The sequence below is a fragment of the Patagioenas fasciata genome, chromosome 1 (assembly GCF_037038585.1).
Source record: "Patagioenas fasciata isolate bPatFas1 chromosome 1, bPatFas1.hap1, whole genome shotgun sequence".
NCBI classification, from domain to species: domain Eukaryota; kingdom Metazoa; phylum Chordata; class Aves; order Columbiformes; family Columbidae; genus Patagioenas; species Patagioenas fasciata.
Window position 1 is genome coordinate 98499534 of NC_092520.1, and position 26553 is coordinate 98526086.

At 41.4% G+C, this 26553-nt stretch overlaps 1 protein-coding gene across 1 annotated transcript in view; it reads left to right on the top strand.

The window, feature by feature from the left end:
• Window positions 1–283: 283 nt before the first annotated feature.
• The window catches only part of EFHC2 (EF-hand domain containing 2), a 67603-nt gene continuing 41333 nt past the window's right edge, over window positions 284–26553 (top strand). Inside the window, exons 1-4 of the mRNA XM_065851276.2 lie at window positions 284–396; window positions 10806–10994; window positions 15892–16042; window positions 23773–23996. Coding sequence (XP_065707348.1) covers window positions 355–396; window positions 10806–10994; window positions 15892–16042; window positions 23773–23996 — 606 coding nt within the window. The 5' untranslated portion in view covers window positions 284–354. The remainder of the gene's footprint in view (window positions 397–10805; window positions 10995–15891; window positions 16043–23772; window positions 23997–26553) is intronic.

A 26553-nucleotide genomic window follows, 5' to 3' on the forward strand; every position in this document is an offset into this window, starting at 1 on the left:
AAACCCTGACTCGTCTTCCCTATTTGGGCCGGCACGACCACACAGCCCGCCCTCTGCAGGGCCGGGGCTCCCTGAGCACTAAGGCCAGGGGCTCCCTGAGCACTAAGGCCAGGGGCTCCCTCCCGTACCGCCTGGACGGGCTATAGCATCGGCGCCGGAGCGAGCGAGCACGCGGGCCCCGAGCCACAACGGCCCCAGCCAACTGCCGCGGGGCGGGGCCGAGGCCTCGAGCACCCCGCTTGGCTACGCCTCCCTTCGCCCCGCCCCCCGTGACGCCATCGGGCCGGTCTCCAAGCAACGGCGCCCCCAGCGGCGCGGGCTGGGAGCGGGTCCGCCGGCGGGGCCGGGTCGGCCATGGCGCTGCCGCTCCTGCCTGGGGTCTCCCGCGACCGGAAAGTGAGTGACAGCGGAGGGGACGGCCCTTCCCCGCCCCTTCTCCGGTGCCGGGACTGCGTAAGGGCGGTGCCGGCGTCGGTTGGCCCGGCCGCCACTCCCTAAGGCTCCGCCTGAGGGGAGCCGAGGCTGGCACAAGACGCGCTGTGGCTGCCGGCGGGGCAGGCGGGAGGGGCTGAGGCACGCCTGCTCCCTGCGGAGCCGACCCCGGAGCTGGCGAGCAAGCGCCGATGCCGCGGCGAGGCCTCTCCCCCTTCTCCTCACCCGGCAGGTGGAAAGAGAGATGCGGCTGAGCGTGTGAACCTCCTCCGGCTGTGCGTTGGGACGGGGAGCACCTGGCAGCCGCGCCGGGACTGAGGGGTCTGGCTGCTGCTTGTGGGGCTGTTCGAGCTCTCGTTGCGTCTCTCTTGGCCCTTGTGGCCAAGAAGGCCAATGGCATCCTGGGGCGTATTAGAAGAGAGGTGGTTAGTAGATCGAGAGAAGTTCTCCCCCTCTACTCTGCCCTGGTGAGACTGCACCTGGAATATTGTGTCCAGTTCTGGGCCTCTCAGTTCAAGAAGGACAGGGAACTGCTGGAGAGAGTCCAGTGCAGGCCAACAAAGATGATTAAGGGAGTGGAGCACTTCCCTTATGAGGAAAGGCTGAGGGAGTTGGGTCTCTTTAGCTTGGAGGAGACTGAGGGGTGACCTCATTAATGTTTATAAATATATAAAGGGTGAGTGTCATGAGGATGGAGCCAGGCTCTTCTCTGTGACAACCAATGATAAGGGGCAGTGGGTACAAACTGGAACACAGGAGGTTCCACTTAAATATGGGAAGAAACTTCTTAACGATGAGGGTAACTGAACACTGGAACAGGCTGCCCAGGGGAGTGTGGAGTCTCCTACTCTGGAGAGATTCAAAACTTGCCTGGACGCCTTCCTGTGTAGCCTCATCTAGGTGTTCCTGCTCTGGCAGGGGGATTGGACTAGGTGATCTTCTGAGGTCCCTTCCAAGCCTTAACGTTCTATGATTCTCTCAGCAAAGCAGACCGGGGAGAGGCAGATAGACTCTAAATAACTCAAAAAGTCTTTGCAGTGGTCGAGGGAGACACTAGGGATACTAACACAGCTTTACAGACTTGCCAGTGCTATTAAATACCATTGGCAGTCTGAATATATAAGATGGTATTTTCATAGTAAGCTACAATAGCAAACAAAAGAGAAGACTGCCATCACTATTTCAAGCTTGTTCATTAAGTGTAGCTAGAAATTTGCTGAATGCAATCCGTACTGTGATATGGTGCAGGAGGTGAGGAAGGATTTGGGTGTGGCACTGTAAGCTGGTGCCTTCAGGAGGCAGGTGAAACAATGTAGACTTTTAAAATAATGTTAAAATATCTGGAAGGGAATCTGTCATTTTCACACTGTGAATATATTGTGGTTGTTAGAGTCCCTGTTTCTGCATCTGGACTGTTGCGGTGCTTTGCTAGCTCATGAGTCTGGTCTGCCCTATGAGAGAGAGTGTACATGGTGATAATGTATTTCAGGGCCAATTTGCAAATGATTTGTCAAGACACATGTATTAATGTCAATGATACCACAAGCATTGTTACCCCTTCAATATGAGACTTGTCCATGCTGGTAGCACATCTGGGAGTCCACTTTGTGAGCTATGGATCAGTTTGCACTGTATGGTCCAGTGTAAAAGCTCTGGCAGTTCCCTTAAAAAAAATAAGTAGAGCCAATGGTAGCTGCCTAGGTGCTGGGACCGGGAACATTAAATTGTGTAGAAATATGTGGACTGCCCAGCCTCACTTGGTGTGTCAGCATTACACAGGTGTGTGCACACACAGGACCTCTTGCAGCACGAGCCCAGCTTACAAGCAGTGAGGATCTTACAGGCAACTTCTCCCCCATAAATGGCAGGCTAGGTGCTGTCATTTTAGAAGGAAAAAGGAAGAAACAAAAAAGACCTGGTGGTGACTACTCAATCTCTCTTGCTGAATTCAAATTTGTATTAAAAAGTTATAATGTTTCAGGTAACTGCTGAGTGAGCATATCAGCAACTCTGAAATAGGTGTATATCATTGGTATCTGCTGGGTGGAAGCAGAATAGCTCAGCTCAATGTTGTCCGAGACATTTTTCTCCTCCAAATTTTAATTTAACTTAATTGATCAGGATTATTGTTTTCGGAGTTGTCTCCGAAACACCCTATGCTGAAGTACACATAGTGGATATATGTGTTATGAGAACTAAAGGTGTGAAAACCAAGTCACAATTGCCACTAGACAGCATTCTAAAACCATAGTTATACCATTGTCAGTTCTCCAAGTTATGATTTTGATAGTCCTTGAGACAGTGGACTTAATACTGATAACTTGCCTTTCTTAAAAAGCATTTCTGATCTCTGCTTAGTTGTTGGCTATTAGATCTAGTTTTATTTTCATATAGTTCCACAAATGAGAGGCCAATAAGAGCATATTCAAAGGAAAAAATGTGTCACTGGTCTAGCTAAATTAAAAAGGAAAAAAATATTTTCACCTGTTAGTACTCTGAGCATTGCCATCAACACCTCGTACCGCACAGAAAGAACCGTAGCAAAGCATGCCCTGAAGAAGGACGAGCAGAGGGCAGGGGATTGCTGTTCCTGTCAGCCCTTGGTTTATAATTAATGGGTATTAATTCCACTCTTACCACTGTTCAAGCTACCGCTTCAATCCTCTTTTCTCTGCCCCTAATGCCTCCACTGGCCTCGTATATAGGCCCATGAAAGGCAGTGGAAGAGGAGTTTATATGGGTTTTGTCTACTTCTAGTTTACTTTGGGATGTGCTTAATGAGTTGGCTGGGATGTCCCCAGAAAATCAGAGCTTTAAGGTAGTTAGGGACATAGAGTCTGACTTAGGGCAGCAAGAACTGCCTCCACATGTGAGAAGTAAGAAATCCTTTCATAGCACTTAGGTCTCTGGATGTAAGAGCCACTGGCCCTTGTGTTACTCCTCCATTATGATTATTATTACTTCTAGTTAGCTCTGCTGGGAATGCTTCCTTCTGCTCCAGTCAGGAGCAGAAATGTTTCATCTCCAGCTGGTAGCAAATTCCAGGGATGCTGGGCAGCTTGCAGCCACCCCTGCTGCTGGCACTGCGAAAGGCAGTTGCTGCTGGCTGGTTTTTACTATTTTTCCCTCTCTTAGCTGTAACCAGCAACATCCCCGAGAGCCATGCTGCTGCTACAGTCCTGTGTAGCTGGGACAAAATCTTGCTGCTCGGGCATCATAACTAATGAGACCAGAGGGAAACACAGGAAGGTGACACTTTTAGAACAGGCAGAATGGTTCCTACGGTAACATAAGGTAATGTTTCCTTTGTGGTGAATGAAGAGCAGGGATGAAAGGGACAGGCACAGCACAAGCAATGCCATGTTTGATGGTTGGTTTCATGGGGCAGAGAAGAATGATGGCTAGCAGAAGGCATCAGAGGCATGAAATATTTACCGTCTACAAATGAAGTAAAAGGAACCGCCCCTGTTTTTTCAAATCTCTTTAAAATCAAGATTACAGTAGTTTGTGTACACACAAATCCACTCGTCAAATAAGCCCCCTTCACCTCCTTTAAAACTCCTATTCCTTGAACAGAAGTCTAAAGATAACCTGCTCATCAGCAGTGCCTGTCAGGTTCACATGTGGGCAATCAGGAGATGTAACAATAGCACAGGCTGGTATTTTGCGCATGGATTAGCCCATCTCCTGCCTGCTTGTGAGGTCCGCCTCCTCAGGGGGCAGAATTTGCTTTTTCCCTTTGCTGAGGCTGGGGAGGCCAGAGTCTGTGCTGGGAGTGCTGCTGCCCCTCGGCAAGGCTGGTGCTCCTCCGCCCTGACAGCCTTGAAGAAGTGCCCTCGTCTGCCCAGCAGTGGCAGGACATGGTATTCACACATCATATATTATCTTGTTGAATTCACGAGTTTATTAATTTCTTTATTTTCACAAACAATAACTCATGGGTTACCTGTTTGCAAATTTCACTACCTCTTGCGTACCCTGGAAAAGGGGAATTTCTCTTTTCATTTGTTCCTGCCATTGAAGCCAATGTTCTAAGAGCTATGGGGAGTAGCTTCTGTTTGTAGAGTCCAACTGATATTCAAATTGTGCAACAGCGACATTTTCAGCTTTTTTCATGCCAGTTACATGTATGTCACCTGTTTGTCAGGACAGAAAATCACGGATCTTGATAACCATGTTTAATCCTGCATGTTGTGGAAACATAGCATTTAATAGATCTCCTCTGTTACTGCAGGAAAAAGTGTGTCCTTTCAGAGTCCCGACCGTGTTAGGAATGACGCTGATCGTGATACAACACCACCAGTACTTGCTTTGTTAGTGTCACTGGTCCACCTTGTGTTGTCGAAGGTGGCTGCTGCTTCTGATACCACATTCATGTTCTTGCCCTATATCAGCAGCTAATGGAGAAGACTCTGTATTCATACGGGTCAGATTTACCAGATGCTAGCTGACCAGTGTATTTTTATGCCTGAAGTTTGAAAACTCTCTTGAAGAGAGAATTCTCTGCAACAATTTGGCATGGCATTTCTCAGAGAATTGGATAATGAGTTTATAGATCTCGGGGGAAATACATGCTTGAGAATATCAATTTCTGTTGCAAACTTCAGTGGTTCAGCACAAATTCCTCATCTTCCTTGTTTATTGCAGGAGCTTGGAATTGTCCTCAACTATGCTACTGTTGCTTGAGTATTTTCTGCTGCTCTATAATTATTAATGCCAGAATTGGACATTAGTTTTTCTCGACAGAGTGCTTGCCAACCTTTTTATAAGTAAGCCTGCCTGCTGTGCCTTCCCTTCTCCTTGCCCTGGCCTTCTTTCCTGAACCCCTTCCACTGCCTCCTGCCCCTCAGCCCCACTCCTCAAGATCTCTGTCTATTCACAGCCCTCAAACCCAGATCTTCCTGTAGCTGCCCATCAGGGTTGCATTTTGGACCCTTCATATCTGTTTGTTGTTTTTTCTCAGACTGTACCAGCTCAGGCAATAAGAGCAAGCTAATAGAATCATAGAATCATAAAATGGTTTGGGTTGGAAGGGACCTTCAAAGGACATCTAGTCCAACCCCCCTGCCATGAGAAGGGACATCTTCAACTAGATCAGGTTGCTCAGAGCCCTGTCCAGCCTGGCCTGGAATGTCTCCAGGGATGGGGCATCTACCACCTCTCTGGGCAACCTGTGCCAGTGTTTCACCACCCTCAGTGTAAAAAGTTTCTTCCTTGTATCTAGTCTGAATCTCTCCTCCTTTACTTTAAGCCCATTGCTTCTTATCGCTACAGGTACTACAAAAAAGTGTGTCACAGTCTTTCTTATAAGCTCCCATTAAGTACTGAAAGGCTGCATAAAGGTCTCCCCAGAGCCTTCTCTTCTCCAGGCTGAACAAGAAACCCAACTCTCTCAGCCTGTCCTCACAGGAGAAGTGTTCTAGCCCTCTGATCATCTTGGTGGCCTCCTCTGGACTCTCTCCAACACGTCCATGTCTTTCCTGTACTGATCCAGGCTGTTAATGTTGATGCACCTTGTTCTGGGATGTGTTAGAGGGGCACGACAGTTGCTGGGAACAATGTCTGAAGGTAATTATCCTTTCACAGTACCACTTAACCTCTGAACATACTGAAACCTCAGCAGCAAGCCAGAGATGATAAAAGATTTGTAAACTGGTAGATGAAATATGGCTTTTCACTAAGCAGTGCCTGCTAACTCTGTGAGTGATGCTACCTATAAGTATTGCAGGAACTTCTGCTGTTTGTCTTATTTCTATCTGGTGGTGACCTGTGCTTTCTACGGGGCAGGAGGTCACATGAATTTGACTGGCACAGTATGCAGCATTTGCATTTATTTCCATTCTTTAGTGGAAGCAAGCAACAGACTGTATCAGCAGCCTGGAGTAGTTCAGAAATGCCACAGTTCATCCTGATACAGGATGTGAACAGTACCTGCACAGTGCAGCTGCTGTTCTCAGGGTGGGAATTAAAACTGGATATGGGGAAGAGAACTGGACTGCTACCAGTGGCTTCTGCTATAGCTCCCTGTGGAACTTGGTTAAAAACACATAGCTCCTGAGGTAGCACATGTCACAGGGCTCCCTCATCCCTCCAGCCACTGTGGTGAGAGGTTTTCAGTTGTGTTTGCTTCAGCTGAAACATGCATCTCACTGATGAGTTTGCTCTGACTCTGTACCGGAGTATTAAAGAGCAAGATGAGGAGAGCACAAGGCAGTCTTCCCTAAGGACTGCAGTGCCTGAGTTTGCAAAGCCAGTAGCTGCAGTCAGAGAATCCTGACCTTTGCATTAGTCACTATTGAATATATCCTCAATATTTATTTCAGGCTCACCGCACAGAAAATGGCTAGCTTTGTTCAGCAGATATACGGCCTGCTCGGTTTAGCTGCATTAGCACAGCAGACACAGTAAAGCTCTTTCCCTGCACCCTCACAGACTTCTTTTAGAAGTCATTTAATATTACTGTGGAGGTAACATGATGTTCTGTCTCTATTTTAGGCTGGATGTGGTCTGAGTTCATTAGCTGAAGTTTCCCAAATGTCATTTTTCTCTTTTGTAATCTTCAATTATAAGTACTCTTTTTCATAAACTTATTGTTGTTTTGTTTTATTTTTAAAGAAATTACATATTTTTGGAAGATAGTATTTTGCACATGGTTTTAGGTGCTTTTCATGGCGAAGGGGCTTATAAGTAATTCTGTGATCAGGAATCTAAAATAGTCTTTCTGTTGAACCCTAAAAAGTTACAAGAATGCCACAAAAGTTTCTTAACAGAATTTCAGATGTTGGGCCATGTATTTTTCATTTCAAATTGGGAATGATGTTGTGATTTCAACCCTAAATTCTGAAAAACTTCCAGCAGGACCAAACCTAGATGACTTTGATGAACACTTTACCACACTGTAGCTCACCAACACCCAGAAACAGATGAACAGAAAATGCTTCTAGAAGAAGCTTTGGGGACATGAAAAGCATTCCTTTGCTCACTTAAACCTCTGCCCTCACTGTGGTTTGAGAACTATGCCTTTCTCCCTAACTTATGCTTTGGTAATAGGGGGAAAATACTTAAATACTTGCTGTGCCAAAAAGTGGATCAGTTCTCTAGCACCTTCAATATAAATCAGATGTTTCTACCTAGAAATTTCCACTTTAAAACTCAGCTTGACTACAGTTATTTTACATTTGAGCTGACAAATGCAGAAAGCTCCCTCTCATTCTGTCTTCTCCCCAACTCTTTATCAGCTTACCAATGAACAAAATTACTAAAAAAAAAAAAAAAAAAAAAAAAGAAATAGAAGAAAGGGCAGCTCTGTAGTGCCCAAAAGAGAGGGAGAAAACCATCCCAAGTGCAGATGTGTTACAAAGCTTAGGTGCCAAACCCTGTCAGTGCCCATCTATTCCAGAGTCTTATACCAGGAGAGAGCCTGTGTTCACTTCTTCAGGGAAGGGTGAGATGACCACATGAAGATCTGTTCCTAAAGCCTGAATGTCAGTGCTTACACTGTGCACCAAAGCATGAAATTTTATGTCACAGCTCAAAAAATGTGCTGATATGAAATATTTTATTTTGAGCATTATTATTAAAAAATCTTGTTAAATTCCTAGCATGAGCAGTGCTGTGAGGCAGGCGGGACATGGCTTAACTAGTTGTTATGCAAAGAAGTATTTCCTTTTGTTGATTTTCTCTTTTATTCAATAACCCTTGTTCCTGAGTTATAAACATACAGTTCAGGAGCCCATCTTATTTTCCTCTGTATTATTTTTTCAACTATGGTACTTGTCATGTACCCTTTTATTTACATATTTTCAAAATGTTGCTTACCTTTTAAATATCTTATTTGGAGAAGTGCTTCCATACTCCCAGTCATTACTGTCCCTAGTTTGTGAGCCTTCTCTTGTTTTGCAGTAACAGTTTCAAAAGGTGCTTACTAGCCCAGCTTTTGTTAACCTAAGCAAGGTATGACCATTGATTATTATGGTATTAAAAACAATTTGTAAAAATAGTAAGTTATTTATTATTTTCCATGCCATTGTCCTTGCAAAAGGACACAAGTGGTATGCAAAATGATTTTAAGCAAAGGTTAAGCTAAGGTGGTGATAGAGCTGTTCGTGTCAAGGGCAGCTCCATATCCTGTGTCATTGTATTTAGAGCACCACAAGGGAGGTGAATGGTTCAGATTGTAACTCCCAGTGTGCAGTAGTGTTGTCTATTACGCACATTGAATGTCACGAGCCATGAGGCTGCTTAGGTGCCATCCAGATTTCTCACTCTCACATGGGCAGAATGCAATACATACTTGGTTACTTTAAGATTTTGCTGCCTCATTGCTTGCACTTCTTCCCAGAACTGCCATGCTGAGTGTGTGTTATGTTATCTTGGAGCACTTGAATGTTGCTGTGATGCAAACCAATGATCTGTTCCTTTGCTGGTTTTCTTGGCCTTTTTTTTTTATTCCTTGTAGCAACTTAAGTGCTGTCTACACCTTTTTGGGGAGTACTAGTTTAAACATATTTGTGTGTGATTATTAGTGTTGTGCAGTCTTCTGAATAAGAGGCAATTTTGACCCTCTGCTACTTTGCCGACACCTGCTCTGGTGGCACTATGAAAATGGTGCTGTCCAGTCTTTTCCTCTGCTCAGGGCCTTCTCTGTTCTCACCCACAACATCAGTTCCTTCTCCTTCAGCCTCATCTTCTCTCATGTTCACCCAGTCCCAGGCCAAGGAAAAGCGCAGCTCCAGTAGTCTACATCTCCCCTTATGAGGTGTGCTGGGGTGCCATTACGCCGTGACGCATCTCTGCATTCCTGGACAAAGTGTTTTGAGGATTTGAGAGGGTGAGGGAGGAATGCTAGAGTGACAGGAGCTAATGAGTCAGGGCTGCTGCTCATGGGGGCAAGGGTCGGTGGAGCTTTCTGTTGGCTTTTCCTGTTTTGTTTAGTTTTGTTTTGCTTTCCTGTATTGAGTGCTGTGTGCAGTTCTGGGTGCCACAGTATAAAAAGGATATAAAGCTACTGAAGCGTGTCCAGAGGAGGGCTACGAAGTTGTTGAAGGGTTGGGAGGGGAAGCTGTATGAGAAGTGGCTAAAGTCACTGGGTTTGTTCAGCCTGGAGAAGAGGAGACTGAGGGGAGACCTCATGGCGGCTACAGCTTCCTCACAAGGGGAGGAGGAGCGGCAGGCGCTGATCTCTTCTCTCTGGTGACCAGTGACAGAACCCGAGGGAATGGCAGGAGGATGTGCCAGGGGAGGTTTAGGTTGGACATTAGGAAAAGGATCTTCCCCCAGAGGGTGGTGGAGCACTGGAACAGGCTCCCCAGGGAGGTGTCACGGCCCCAAGCCTGACAGTGTTCAAGAAGAGACTGGACAAGCCCTCAGACACATGGTGTGAACTGTGGGGTTGTCCTGTGCAGGGACAGGAATTGGACTCAGTGATCCTTGTGGGTCCCTTCCAACTCAGGACATCCTATGATTCTGTGATTCTATGATTTCTCTGTCCTTTTGTGTGAGATTGATGTATGAGATCATTTAGGGATTGCTGCCCAAGCGCAGCCCAACACTGGCAGCCTCCCTTGGAAGGAACTGGCCAGCAAACCTAACAGCTCATGGGGAGGGACATTCCCACAGGCAGGACTGATGTTCATGTGAGGCCAGAGGCTTTTTTGTGTCATGTCAAGACTGACTCCAGCCTCAGACGCAAAATGCAAGTAGGCAAGATGGGTTTCTTTGCAATTGGTTGTGCATATTTTTTTAAGCACGTCATCCTTAGTTGCCTGAAAAAATAATAATAATATTAAGAAATCACTACAGAGACCTTTTGGAATAAGCCTAGGTAAAATGAATATTCTGTCTTTTGATTCATATCCAACCTCCCAATATTCAACTGTATTCACTAGTACAATGCTATTTACTTTGCACTTGGGGATGCAAGTATAAATAAGATCTTTGACATAGGTAATAAAAGAAAGCTCTTCTCTGGGTACTCCTGATCCAGAGATCTATAGAAAAGGCTTTTCCCTTCTGTCTTTTGCAACAGTTGTGGTGGGTGACTTGCTTCAATCCTCAATCCTTGTTAGAAGGAAGAAGCGGGGGGGGCGGGGGGGAACGCGGAAATGGCCAGTATCATCCTGTCTCGCAGCCTGGGTAAATTACTGGAATATTTTTCCATTTTCATCTGCAAGGTTGGCAAACTGACCACAGAAACATGTCACTTCACTTGCAGCATTCCAGTTGTTACAGGTTTTTAGACTCTGTATTAAAAGTAATTATGGAGAAACTTTTGCATGATTAACCCTCTTGCCTAGATAATTAATTCTTATGGATTTAAAAACAAACACACAAATGTTTCTTTTTTTTCTCTTTTTCTTCCAAACTTTTGACAGATAGGGAAAGAAAAGTTCCACAAGCCACAATACTGGGGTTTCTGCAATAATGTTGCTATGCTGGTTGGAGAAGATAAACCTGGAATAGGAGGTGAACTGTTACCTGGTCAGAAGCTGAAACCTAAATACAGTGTGTTTCCCGAAGGGATGGGCAGTGATGCTCCTTCTTGGGTAGCATTTGACAAGCAGGTATGCAGAAATCTGTATATTTTTTGTGAATAGCTACAATATAACAAAGACAATATAAAGGTGAAATTCTGTTAGTCACATACTTTAGAAGATTATTTTGTGCATGCAAAAAAACCTTCCTAGATTGACAAAAGGAGTAGTAATATCTATTTATCCATCAGATTATAATAGTATGTTGAACAATTAATATAAACATGTATCATGCCATACAGCAACATATACAAGTACTTATGTATTGGGATACATCTCCTACAGGGTATAATAAAAATAAGGAACCGGTTGATATGTTTCTTTTTAGTGAAAATGGTGACAGTAAAGAAATTATCTGGCAGCCTGGTAAGAGTGAACGTAGGGCAGGCACCAGTCCAGGAGAAAATGTGCATGGGCATTCGGGAACCATTAACCACAGTGGAATGCCATAGACTCAGAATTCACTTATGCCATCATGTTTGCTTGCTCAAATTCCTGTTGACTTTTGTGTGATCAGTTCATGTGTAATATAGGTAGGTTGTGCTATTATAGACACAGGAATTTAAAATTAATATTTTTTTCTTTTGTAAGAATGTAGTGACACCTCTAAAGTTAGAGACTTATCAAATAACTGTAATCTGTGATTATATGAATTTTCTAGCATGCTGTAATTTCTTTCCGTGTTTAAATTTACATGAAATTCTACTTAGCAATGCTTTATTTCTAAAGCAAAAGGCCTACAATCAGAGAAGGAAAATGATCCAGAAAAAGAAACCATTCAACAGATCACAGAAATGTTGCATGACTAAATGATTACAGTGTTTAAATATTGGGAAGAATGGCTAATCTCATAATTTTTGCTCTAAAAGATGAGCCATGCAGGTAATTGCAGTACAATTATGCCTTTGTCCCTTTGGCAGACCAGAACTACTACACGAAAATGTGAGCCTTGAACAGATAACATGGGACTAGGTTGGACTAGATGATCTTTGAAGGCCTCTTCTAGCCCAAACTATTCTATGATTCTATGATTTTATGATTCTATGATGCTATGACTTTGGTTAGCATTACCTCAGAAGTCCTTAGCATTGCTCACATAGGTTTCAGCGATGCGCTCAAGAATCACAGAACACCAAGTTGGAAGGGACCTCAATGATCATCTGGACCAACCTTTCTTGGCAAAAGCACAGTCTGGACAAGATGGCCCAGCACCCTGTCCAGCTGAATATTAAAAGTGTCCAAAGTTGGGGAATCCACCACTTGCCTGGGGAGATTATTCCGATGGCTGATTGTTTCGCATCGTGAAAAATTTCCCGCTTATGTCCAATCGGAATCTTCCCAGGGGTAACTTGTACCCATTGCCCCTTGTCTTTTCCATGTGACTTCTTGTAAAAAATGGAGTCTCAGTCTTCCCTGTAGCCACCCTTTAAATACTGGAACATGGTGATAAGGTCTCCCCTAAGCTTTCTTTTCACAAGGCTGAACAAAACCGGTTGTCTCAGCCTTTCCTCGTGTGGTGGCTTTCCAGTCCTTTGATCATCTTCGTGGCCTTTCTCTGGACCCTCTCCAGCCTGCCTACATCTTTTCTTCTATAGTGGGGACCAAAACTGTGTGTGCCACAGTGTTAAGGATTCAGCCTGTCCTGTACTTGCTTTATCTGCACCCTTTCAATGAGAAGGCATGCATTGGCTTCTCAGGGTCATACATAATTCAGCATGAATTAGACCCAAGTTTATGAAAGGAAGGTGTTAGGTAGGAGGCAGTGGGGACCTGCCATTGAACTTGGCTGGTGGGATGAGCTAAGTAGCTTTTGACATTCCTTTTCTAAGCAGTGTATTCTTCCACAGAGCAATACAGGACAGGATTTTGCAGGTTCAGAATTGTCCTCTGGGGGGCTCATGTGTTTGTATTAATTGCAGACAGTTCAAAGGTACTACCCAACTGATTTAGCTTCCCCATTTAGGAGCCTAGAATGCAGGTATGTCCTCCAGTGCTGCAGTTTGTGACTCAGCAAAATGGTCTATGTGAAAAATGGTTTGAGTAGGTGTTTATCTTTTATATCTAGTCTGCTTTCTTACCATTTTTGTTTGGTTTCTAACTTTCAGCAATACCATAGTAGTTGGAGGAAGGACAGGCATAAAACTTCATTATTAAGTAGGTTAAAAAACAATGTTTGCAATTCCATATGCCTAATAGGAAGCAGGTGTAAATGTAATTTATTCTACGATTAAGTCCACACACGAGTCACTGGGCTTATACTTTGAATACCACAGGTGTCAGGCAAATGTAGTGCCAACTTTACAAGATACCATCAAGCTTATTCAATATTTGTTACTCTTGGTTTTCATACGCAACATTTAATTTTTTAAAGAGAGGGATGGGAACATTGCACACAGCAATGTACTACAGATGAGACATGAGTTAGGAAGTGTTACATTTCAAGTATTTTTAAAATTAACTCTGCTTTAAAATTAAAAGTAACCCATCTTCTTTTCTGTTGCTTCCCCTTCTAAGCTTTCCTGAATCATATGTTTTGATCTGCAAAATTGCAGTTGCCTGCTGCATATTATTTCATACACAAGCATGTTGATAAGAATATAAAGAGAATAAAGTTTAAATGCAAAAGAAGTTGTACAAACTCCTCAAGTGGAGTAAACCAGGACATAGGTGTATGGTCAGTGAAAGAAAAAAATACAGTGTATTTAGGACCTGATTGTGCTTGGAGATCTATGCAAACAAACCATTTCACTTGGCTGGTGTCTCACGAGACAGCCATTCTCAGAGAAGATCATTGGCAAAATTAAGAACAGTTAGTAATCAAATAGGACACTTGAAGAATATGTTTGTCCAGTGCCTATACTCTAATGGCTATATTCAGGTGGGACCAGCAGAACAGGGAGAAGAGGGTACAGCATCAATGGAAGTTTACAATGGTTGCATGGCTTATCAGCAGTTGGGCAATGAATTAAATCCGCCTCCTTGTCAGCTGAACCCCAGGATGTTCAGACTGGGCTGTAGTGGTTCTACCATAGTACCTTTTAAGTCCCCTGGAGTATTCAAGAGATTTACATAGGGCTCCTGGTCCTTCCAGAATAGTAGCTGAAGGCCAAGAAAGGTACTTTGGTCACCAAAAATGACACTATACGCCAATGTTTATTCAAATGGAAGGATGACAAAATGTTAAATGGCGATGGAGTTACGTTAGCTCTGTTGTATGTCAAATGTTCTATCCAGTATTCTTGTGTTTCATACATAAAACAGTGAAATCCACAGTTAAAAATTATATGTGGCCAGAATGAATTTTTATTTATTTTCAGTTCTTTTGTCTGTAGGTTTTTGGAAACTTGCATGTTGTACTACTTAAACCATAACTGATCATGTCTAGATTTTTTGTATGAAGATTTAATGCCATCAGGTTTAACAGGCAACAGTTATGTCATTTGATTAAAATTTAAATTTTATTTCCCTAACGGTGGCAGGTCACAGTGCAGGAAAGTTGATGCCAAAAATGTGTCTGTCATATTGTTTGATGCATGTTGAAAATGAGTGGGGTCTTAGCCTTTGAAAGAGTTTGTGGAAAGAGCATTTTCTTAATCTCGCAGTTATCCTGACGAAGAAGAGGGAGAGTAACCTATTGAGAAGCCTGGCTAGGACACAGGGCAGCTGTTCTTGTGTGCTCCCGAGCAAGCCGCTGGCTTTCTCTCCCCAGATGTAGAAAAAGACATTGTGTTTTTCTATTAGGGTGTTTTAAAATTTCTGTCATTAGTATTCATGGAAGTACTTTGAAGTTTTCAAAGACACGTGCTAAAGGAATAAAGACTATTAACTGTTCTGTTCTGTGTCATATGGGGACCTTGGCTAGTTCACTAGATTTTAAGAATTTTCAAGCCATGGTCTGCCAGATGCTCATTGAAACATAAGAGGTAAGTTGTCTTTTTTCCAATGCTTCAGTTTGTCTAATGAATCAAGAATAAAGGTAACTGAATATATTAAATAAAATAATTGCACAAAATGAAGTATTTTTTGGCACTGATTTGACCCAAATGTGCTGGGGGAGCAGGATGGAAACCGTGTTTTAATTACTGCCTCCTTTCACATACTTAACCATGGCAAGTATCTTGGTAGATAATACGCTAGTGAGTAGATAATTGTTGCACATTCACTTAAAATTGGTCTTGATGATTAAATGATACCAAGATGTGCAAAACTTGTGTAATGGTTTGCTGAGTTTGAGCTGGGATCTCCAAACGTAAAGGCCACTGCAGTCCACCACTGAACGCCTTGCCTATGAAGGGTTTTTTTCCTTGCATTATTGCTATTGCAAGAGACTGTGAAGACCAGTTGATATCCTCTCTGAGATTTCCCCACTTGCTGAACTGCAGAACCAGGTAAGTTTTGAAATGCCAGTGTTGTACAGCTCTAAGTGACGCCTGAAAAATGTCATCTCTCTCTGATAGTCTTCAATATCATTCATTAGCCAGCTTGCATGGTCTGCTTGAAAAGAACTCTCCTTTCCACTTACCTCAGTGATAAATCCATGACTGTCAAAATGCTCTTTATTTTCCAGAAATTCATTGAATAGAAGTCTAAAATTTGCTTCAGGACCTAGGTAGCTCATTGTACTATCAAAAGTGCTTTGTTCAGAAGATTTTCTAAGCAGCCTGCTGATAGTTTTAGATTTGATTTATTTCTTTACTTTAGAGTTCCATCGCTGCTTAGATGTTGTGATAATAAAAATGCCAAGCAAATTATTATACATTTATGTGATTTAAGGTGGATTTCTCTTCTTACATTTCTGAGAAATAAATCTACCTCCTAAAATCCATACATTTAGTTACTTATAATCTATACAATCTTATTTTATTGAGGTATTTTACAAAAGCATTGGAGATTTTGCTGCTTTATACTTATTTATTGTTTTTAATAGGTATTGTCTTTTGATGCCTATTTTGAGGAGGAAGTGCCTGACAAAAACCAAGAACAATATAGAATCAGATATTGTAAAATATACTTCTACCTTGAAGATGATACAATTCAAGTGCTTGAACCCCGAGTGAAAAATAGTGGCATAAATCAAGGTATCTATCTTTAATAGCATTCTTTGTTTGCCCTTTATATCTTTCTTCAGTACAGTCTTGGTTTATTCCAAAGGATATGTAGTGTAGACTTATAGTTAAAATGAGATGTAAATGAGCAGCTATAATTGTCTTTTCTTGTTATGGATCATAATGTGAACTTTTTTATTGTCTTAGTTTCTGAAGATGTAGGTTTTGTAAGGCAGAATCCCCTCCCATACACAATTTTTTTCTCTAATATAGTTGTTTGAAATCATATGATAGTAGGTCTTTTGTCAGTGTCATTTCACTTCTGCAACAGCAAATTTTGTTCTAGATCTCCATTTCTGAGCCTGGTTCCTCCCATGCTGGCACTGATGGTAAATTCTCTAGCTGCAGCTCTGTAATTGTTCGTTAGTCATTGCAGTATCTATGCTTTTACTGAAGGAGAGCGCCTTTTGTGCCTGTGTTGGTTCTTTCATCATTAAAGTGCCCTTGGCACAGTAATTTTTCCTTGACATCTCCAAGTTAAGAAGCTGTCTTGCCTCAGCGTCACATCACCGCACTTGGGCCAGCCTGAGGACTTTTGGAGGAGGGTTTACTGAGTTGATTTATTGGAATATTAATGGATTTGGTTTACATTAAGAAAATGTGATCTAGCAGTCAACATCCTGTTACAGAAGGGGAACACAGCTGCTGCTTCTTGGTGTTTATGGGTTAGTGCCAGAATTAAAAAAAGTTTTCAAGGGATATTGTCCAGATAAGCAGGATGTCTTGGCATGACTGCGCCTCCCAGTCCCCAAAGATATTTTGTACATTCTGGTGGATCTTAGCACAGCAATTTTCAAATATAAGTAACCATTTAAATACCGTATTCTTTTCCCAGATGAGCAAATGCTGTAAATTTCTCTGTCTACAGAGTAGGATAATATTTAAAAGTGTTATGTGCATCATTACTGCTAGACTTGGGATAAAATTACCTGGGAATCTTTTCTTAAACCAGTACATCAGGCCCTGCTCTCCTTGTGTTGAGTAGTTCTTGCCAGAAATCTTGTTGGCTCTTCAGTGGGATCTGATTTTGAATTCAGAGAGATGTCCTCCTATCTGGGCAAGTGCTTTCTCAAGATCTGAAGGAAAGTACGTTGGATCTCTTCTTCTGGGAACTCAAAAGTTACTTACCCTCTCCCCTCATATGTGTGAGTCTGGAGACATCATTTAGTTTAGGTTTTCTTTGACTTCTGTGTCATGTGAGTGGGAGCGGCTGTTTCTGGATTTTGTGGCTTAGAACAAATGACCATCGACAAAGGAAGAACAGTTAACCCGAGAGGCAGAGGTGACACCTTTGAGAGCGAAGGTGGAAGCCAAGTTCATTAGAGCAGGATAAAGCAAATTCAAAGCTGATTCCTTTGAATCTCACTACAGGAATGAGTCATTTTCATTGTTTTTGTGGTATGGGTTGTGCAAGCTGCCTCTTCAGGCCTGATGTTCCTGGCAGTCTAGTCATGATACTGTGGTGACAGGAAGGTTACAGTTTCTCCCTATTAGCCTGGTTGTATCTTATATTAGTGGTTTTGGAGTCACCTTTGGTATTGGATCTAAAATAAATTAACTGAATAGTGTTAGAGGAAACATGAATTCTCTGAGTTTTCCATGCAAGAATGTTTTGAAGGGCTCTTTGGCTTTGTATCAGTACTTTATTTGGGATAAATGAGTATACACAATGTATTAAACTGACGGTTTGAAAAGAAATCTTCCAGGGTGTGAAAGGTGTATGTAATTTATTTCTTGCTGTTACCTGGGTTGATAAGGAAGCTCCGTGTATTGATTGTGTTTAGGGAGGAAGAGATACTGTAGATTGAAAGGCCCAAGGACTATTTGGGCTTCACAGCTGATGAGAAGATCTGGGGCCTATACTTTATCATAAACATCTACACAAATATTCTTATCCTAGAGAATAATGTGATGTAGAGAGAAAAAGGTGGTGCAGGTGCCTATCAGAGGTTTATTTACTGACATGCACTTGGGCAGTGACTTCATGCTCCATAACTGAAGAGCAACCACAAAGCTGTTATGTTAAAGGCACTAAACGTTTGTCATCGAACACAGGCAAAACAGTGTTCCTTAAAGAGATATCCCAAGCCATTAACTACTGGTCTTATTCCATTTTCAGTTAAAAATTGGCCCATTGCCACTTTTATTATAATTATGTATCTCTCTTACATGATTCAAATTCCCTGTCCTGAGTGGGAATTTGTAAGCCCGAGAACAACAGAAATACAAGTGTGTGCGTTGTGAAGCTTGTAAACTGAAGCACAAAGGAATGAATATCTTGCCCTTGATCATGCAAAAAAAGTCATTAACAGGATGAGGTACTGAACTGAAGTTCAGGATCTTAACTGTAATGTTGTCCTCTGCATGTCTGCTGAAACACAACACTACAGTTAATTAAAAGGCAGGGATTTGCAGAGGAGAGTTCAACTGTAGAAGAGCTTGGAATGTTGAAAGGCAAACTGCACTGAACAAAAAGAGCACAGGTGTAGGGATGTGGGCGAAGGAAGAAGTGTGGGAACATCAGGAGCAGGATAGGCTCAGTCTGTGTGAACAGCTGGAGAGGGGAAAGGGGTTGTGTGAAGGAGGAACAGTAAAAAAACGTGATGGAAAAAGTGGAATTCAATTGTTGAAGGCAGAAGGTGGTGGTGACCTTAACTTGGATGTTTGTGCTGGCGGAAGAAAAGTTATAAAATAGGCAGCTAAAATGGCTGTTCTCAGGAGTCTTCTTGCAGAGTATGGCAAATGCTGGGGTAGATCAAAGGCAGGTGATAGGGTAGGTCAAAGGTAGATCTTCTTAGCTTGGCTGGTTAATGCCTTGAGGCCACGGGATTACCAAAGCTTGTGCTGTAACCCACAAATGAGAGCTTGAGGGTCTGAATGGGTGTCCCTGGGCATGGTGGGATCAGAGAAATGTAGTATAATAGTTTCTCACTGTACTTTCCACTGTGGGTAGCACTTGTGACTTTGCAGAAGAAAATCTTGGAGAGGTTTATGGACTGCAGGAAGATGTGGTGAAGGAATACCTGTCAAGTATGTTAGAAGAATTCCTAACTTTGATTATAATTTTACAAAAGTAAAACATATTGGCTTTGGAAAAAAAGAAAAAGCCAGAAAATGTGCTTTGACCATTGATCAAGACCTCAGAGTGACACAGTAAATGATCTGTGGGAAATGCATTTCAGTGACTTTTAAAAAGTGCATTACGGAATTGGCTGCTGTACTTGGGCATGAATTTAGACAGATAAGGTTGCTACCAAATAACTGAAATTTAAACTTCATTTAATTTTGGAAACTGCCTTGCTGTAGTTTGAACTTTGGAAAATATTAGAAGCATTAGAAGAAATCTATACAAACAGAGAAACTCAATGCAAAGCACAAAGGAATGCAGGGGTCAACGTGAACTTGAGAAACCAGAATCAAAGCAAAAAATACCAGGACAATCACAGTGCACAAAAAATAACTAAAGATAAGGGAGTACAGAGTGAAGAGAATGACAGTAAACTTAACCACATAACAAACTCCACTGTGTTCTTCTGGAGCCAGAATGCTAATTACTCTTCCCATATATAAAGAAATCCTCCCGTAGAAAGCCAGGCTAGATATGGCAGTGCAAGTGTTTTGTAGATCTAATTCCCAGTTGACAGGACTGTGGCTGGCTGATACTGTCTTATCAAAAGGTCATTTATGTCCCATGGGGTTGACTGTAGCTTCCAGTACAATCCAGGCCCTGCAAGGCAGAGCAGAGTGGAGTGGCTGGCTGGTTTCCCCAAGGTCAGCCAGCTGAGAAAGAGAGTGGAGCTGCCTGCTGGCTGGGTTCCCAAGGCCAGCTGCCTGAAGAGGAGAGTACAAGCAGGAAAGTGAAGTTGCAGTCAGCTTCTCCAATATAACTGATTATCTAAGGGTTTAAAACCTCTCCTGAGGCCTTGAAGTAATTGTGATTTTGCTGTACTTGATGGTGGCCAAATCATGACCTCACTATGTTTTGAGGTGGGTAAGTGAATGTGAGAAGTCCCCTTGTTTATTGGGGTGAAGTCTTTGTGTCATAGGAATAGTAGTGGTTGCTTCTCCTCCTTTCTGTGCAAAGAGCATACAAACTCCAGATGTTACCCATTCCTCTCCTCTCTCTAGTGTGCTCCTGAGTAGTGCAGAAGGAGTCAGAAAGCTGTGCTGAGGAAGTTCTTGTTAGCACTTTATTTCTTCTGCAAGGCAGTGTAGCAGCAGAGACTGAATCATTTGCTGCCCAGCTTTGTGAGCTGCCCTATAGACAAAAGGCCTTCACTACTATTAAGTTCTGCTTAAGCTGCTGCTGTAGTTGCTGATTAATCAGAATCCCTGAGAGAAAAGAAGATATACTACAAATTATGGTGTGCAACTTGATGCCACAACCACTGTTGGAGAAAAGCAGTACCCCAACTCCCTTTACAAAAACACAGTAGAAGAGAGCTTTAGCCTGACCAGATGCAAATATTTAAAATAGTTCTTGGTGGTGCACTAGAATAGTCTGCTTGATAAACTGACAAAAGAAACATCAAGAATAGCCATCCATCCTAAGCAACCTGAGTGTTGCGCACGCCCAGATCTTCCTTTAACAATTTGTAGCAAATTTCTAGAAGTAGAAATGTAATTATTTTCCAGAAGGAAGGACAATTTAAAAAATGCTGAGACCTAACCTCAGCTGATCAGGTTTTATTAAATTTCAAATTCAACAATATAAAATGCATCCTCCACATGTGTTGATCAGGCACAGTGATACCTAATAAAAGCAAAGATATTATCCTTTCTACAGATATTATCCTTGCTAAAGATATTATCCTTTCAAGACATTTTCTATTAGGAAAGAAATTCTTATCTATCTGAACAAAATGGGTATGTGTGATGTACTTTGAAAAGTGATATGAAAAACTAGCTGAAAGCTTATTCACCAGTTCTGAGGTGAATATATGCTCCGAAAACACATCATATTAGAAAATTGTCAACCATTCTATTTTTACTAAAATTGTGATTCAACAGGATTTGTGTTTTTGCAGAGGACTATTCTGACTTAGCACATTATCTGTTGATTTTTGTAGGAGTGACCCAAAGATTAGTCCAAACCAGGTAAATATTTTAAAGTATGTGGTTTTGTTAGTCGTAATGTGACGCAGTTTTGCATAATATTAAAAGGTGCTAGTTAGCATATTTTCTAACTAATAATTCCATGGGGATGCATCTTGAATATGTGTATAAGTATGCTTAAACAGATAGAGATTAAAATTTGGTTTATACTCAAAGGTCAGTAAACAGAACGTAGGATTTGCTGCATGTGAAACATCAGGATACTGAAAGGGTCTTAAATGATTATTTTAATGGGAATGTAAAGTAAATCTGCTTTGTTACTTTATTCCCCTAAAAAATTAAGGGTATGTTTTCACAGTTAGAATTCAACAACTCCGATAATGTAGTAGTGGAAGGTATTTGGTACAGATTAGTCCTTAGGGAAATAAAGTGAACAATAAAGAATTTCCACAGACTAATTTAGGAATAAGGCCCTTCAAACACCAAACAAAACCACACAGCAATATCTTTCTCTCTTGTCCTCTACCTCTCTTCTCCCCAGGCTCCTCCACCCCAACCTACTCCCAAAACAAAAACTCCTACTCCTGGAAGATGATCAAACGGGACTCATTGGGAAACATGACGAGATGCACAGCTGAAGGGCACTGGAACTAGATCCAGTTCTGTAGGGAGAGATGATGAGATAGACCTTTTAGATAATTGTGTCTAGTAAACTATTGCTGTAGTAGTAGTTTAGTACTGGAACTATTTTTAGTTTTGGAATTTTTAGTGTTTACAGTAGTTGTCCTAAAGTTGCACATTTTGTAATTACTGAAATTTAAAAAGTTGCTGGGAACCTATGGAATTATTATAATAATATAGACTGGTGATTCCTGTCTGCTCTTAGCCAGTGGGTATCTGCATTGTAAAGCTGATGTTACAGAAGCGTCTTGGTTGGTAAACACAGCAAAGAGCCTGAGGCTGAAGATGGGACCATCTTTTTTATTATCTGCAGGGTATTTTCACACAACTATATTGAGATATTGATGTGGCAAAACTTTTGCTGTTGTCTTTTTTGTTCGCTTATACTGTTGAAAAAATAATTCAGTCCCAGCTATGCTGATCTGCTGTTCTTTGTGAACTCTAACTTCATTTGGAATAAATCATAGCTTGTCATACATGCAGCCGCATACCTTTCTTTCATGTATGTGTTACTTATTTTTTTAATGAGACTGTAGCTTATAAATGGTTTCTAATATACTTGTAGAACACAAAATCATTGAAGTTGGAAGGGATATCTTAAAATCATCTAATCCCCCCCCTCCCTACTCCAAGCACCATCAGCTAGAGCCAGATGCCCAGGGCCATGTCCAGTTGGGTTTTAAGTATCTCCAAGAATGGAGGCTTCCCAGCCTTTTTGGGCAGCCTGTTCTAGTGTTTGATCACCCTCACCATAAAAAAGTGTTTTCTTGTGTTTAGATGGATTTTTGTATCTTTTAATTTGTGATCATTGCCTCTTGTCCTGTCAGTGGGCACCACAGACAAGAGCCAGGCTCTGCCTTCTTTATTCCCTCCCATCAGGTATTTGTAAACATTGACAAGTTTTCTCCCCAAGCCATCTCTGTTCCAGGCTGAACAGACCCAGCTCTCTCATCCTTTCCTCATATGAGAGATGCTTCAGTCTCTTAGTTGTCAGCAGTGAGTACTTTTGAAGCATTACCCAATTAATCACTCTATTTGTCAGTTTTCAGCTGATAGACCAATAGCAGTTTCCTTCTAATGTGGTAGATGTAAACAAATACAATGCTCTCAGAATAACAGTCCTTTCATTTAAAGACTATCAATGAGAGAATTTAAGTGTGTACTTTAAAAAAGTTTAAATGTCTCTCTTTTTTCTTCTCCACCCCCTTCCCACCCTTTTCTTTTTGGATACTGTTCCTGTTGGACTATGGGTTATGAGTTCCTGGCTCTGTATTTTTGAGGTGGATTCTTTACTGCAGCCCAACAATCAGCCTGGCTCATCTCTGTTGTCTCTGCTTTCAGTGTGCTCCTTAGGGAAGCTCAGTTGAATGTGCCTCCCTCTGTGCTTCATAGGTCACACTTTTTTCCTCGGTAGGGCAGTTTTTTTCTCTCACCTTAGTTACACATGGCTCTCCTCACCCTACAGAGTGTACAGACAAACCTTGTCCCTCCCATACCCCCAACCACATGTTTATTGCACAACTTGTTTGTTTGTTTGTTTAAATAAAAATTAATGATTAAACAATTAATGAGTACTGGAAACTGCTGTTAGTTTTCAAAAAGAGTGAAAAAGATGTCTCTTTTCATGATGAGAAAAGTAGTTTGAAAAAATACTAACCTGTTGTATTTGCACCAACAAATGGAAATTTTTTGTAGAGGTTTCCTGTTTGCTCCAGAAGGTGGTGATTTTCTGCATTAATTTCAGTCAAATACTGGAACTTGAAGTTCCAGATTATGATCAGCAAGTGTTGTTGTTAATAAAAAGGATCCTCTTGCCTAATAGTTCTTTTGCTGAATGAAGGATAATTTTGTTTGCCCAAATAACTTCGTCTGTTTTGGTGATATCAGCATAGAAAATTAGAAAGTCTGTGAAGCGTTCCTTAGAACAACGGTAGTTAGTCTATTAATATATTCTACTTCTTTTACAGGAACTATTGTTCGACGACATCGGATTCCACTTCCACCTCCTCATGAAGATCAGTTCTATACTATAGATCATTTCAATATCAACATAGAAGTAATCTTTTATGCCCGAAGATATAAGATTATAGATTGTGACCAGTTTACAAAAAATTTCCTCAGGAAGATGGGATTTAGATTAAATCCTCCTGCTGATCGTCCAGATGACCCATACACCAAAGAGCGACAAAAGGTCAGATCAGGGAGTAATAGTGAAAACTTAATAAAAGTGCCATCACTATAAGTAATATGCATTATAGAAAATATTTCTCTAATAGCAAATAGAAAGTAGCTATTTCAACATAATAAATCCCAAGAGAAAACTTGCTTTACAAATTTCTATTATATGGCTCATTGTATTAACATAGTGAAGTCCCATCTATAACTGATTTTCTCCAGATGTATTCACATGCCTTTTGAAACAGAACAAAATAAATCGGTAAAAATAAAATAAACCTTTCAGTACTAAACTGAAAAAAAATGGACCTATTATATGTTCTACTCATGATTTTGCTTGAGTTAATTTAATGATAATAAAGACTTTTAAAGTGTTTAAAGGAAGATCTAATTGTAATGGTGGTTCAAGCACTTCTGTGGCTTGCTGCAGACTCACTCGATCTATTCATATGTCATCTTTCATCTCTGCCCCCACGTTATTAACAGCTCTTTGCATGTGTAAAGCAAATTCTTCTGCTGCACAGAACCCAACACTCTGCAGTTTTAGGACTTGTGAGGTTTGATTTGAACACAGTTCCCTCTTTTATGAGTATAGGGGTACACATACACACCTCCTCCAAAAATCTCACTCACAGCTCCTAGATGCTTTGTGGATTCTTCTCTGCAGGATTTGGGATCTTTGCTCTGGGAATAGTAGTGGGAACGATGTTTTCCATAGGGAATAATGACAATTTCCTCAGTTCTGGTTTTCCTGATTAATGTGAGTGCAGATGGCACTGTATTTTTCTCTTGACCTGGCTCAGTTAGGACTGTTAGCCCATGATATGCAGCCTGGTGTGACAGATCCAGCCTAGTACTCTGAAAGCAACAAGTGCTGCACAGACCTGTTGGCATTCAACATAATCCTCCTATGGAGAAAACTGCTGCAGCTCTCAGCAGCAAAAAATGGAAGGGAATTGTGACAGAGAATTATAGGATAATTTGTGTGTCTCTGAGGCACTCTCAGGCCAATGTGTTGGTGTCACTTCATGCATGCTTTCAGGCTTTTTGCAGTCCCCCAGTGAAAAGTAGTATTTGTAGTATGTGTCCTGGTTCTGCATAGCAGTGATTCACGCTGGCCATGGGTTACTTTTCCCTTATTCGGACATTGTAGATAACAGGTGTCTATTAACACATGCTGGGTTGTCTTGATATTGGCAGACTGTGTCAACATTATATATGGTACTGCATAACCTGCTTACTTGTTTTGTTGTTGCTGTTATTCTTTAAAAACAAGCAAAACACTCAAGTATTGTGCATATGTGTGCCTTAAGAGAATGGAAAGGAGAAAAATATTTGAGAAATAAAAGCATCAGAAGACCAAAAATTACTGAAATCTAGGTCTTAATATTCTCAGTTGTTCTACAGAAAAGTTATCTAGCAAATTCTGGCTGCTTAGTGCTCTCACCTTCCTGTGACTAATTTGTGGAAGGTATTTTTTTATTTTATTAAGGGTGGATTGCTCTGGACTGCTTTCAGCAAAATTAAATTGGTTTGCACTAGACTCCTAATAGGTAGCCAGAAAATGAAGGTATGAAGGAAAGTAAGGAATACGATGACATAGAACATGAGACCAATGAAAAATATAGCAAATCCCTTAGATTCATATTTCTGTTTCATTGGAGGTGATAACCCATGGGTCAGGAAGGAGGAAAGATAGTAGAGGGATGGTAAATACCTGAGTTGTAGCATATGAGCATGATGATACCTGAAATGGAAAGAATGCTGCAAAACAGCAGGGACATTGGCAGGCAAAACTTGGTTCTGCTTTCCATATTTTAAGAATTGATGCTCTGAAAGAATGGTCCTTTTCCCTCTCATATTTTTTAGGCCAGAAAATGTATCAGTGGGTAAACAGAAATGAGATATAAACTGTCCATAGTCAACAGTTCTTTCTGTTCAGACAATTCAACTTACATTGTCCTATTAATGTCTGTCAGCATTCTTCTTTGGAAGCAATTTAATAGAATTTTGCAGATTAGAAGGACTGTCTTGCCCCTTCACTTTGGACATGATGGATTTTGACTTGGCAAGAACACCCTGGTCAGGTTACCATTTAACTATGTGTCTGTAACTAACAGTATGTAAATGCAGACCTCGGATTGTATCATCATCCTGGGATCCAACTTAATGCAGTGCTACTGATTGTGCAGCAGCCGTGACTGTAGATACCTTCTTGTCATAGGTCACATCAGCTGGAATACATCTTTAGTTGGAGATTTGCTATTCCTTTTCAGACCTATGGGTGTATATTGAGAGGAGAACATACAGGCCTAGTACCTGCCAACTGTACGACACGAATCAAAAGTGAATAAACTATGTATTAAAACTAAAAGAAAGAAAACGCCAAAGGGAAAAGAAAGAATTAATTCTTTATGCCACATCATCTATAGGAAATAATTTTGAAGGAAGTGAATCAGGAAGGGTGATGCTATTCGGAGATGTAGTCATATGATTACCATGGGCAATTTGTTGAAAATGTGAGCTGTACTATAAATAATTTAACAATTCTCTGATCCGAAGGACCTTATTGC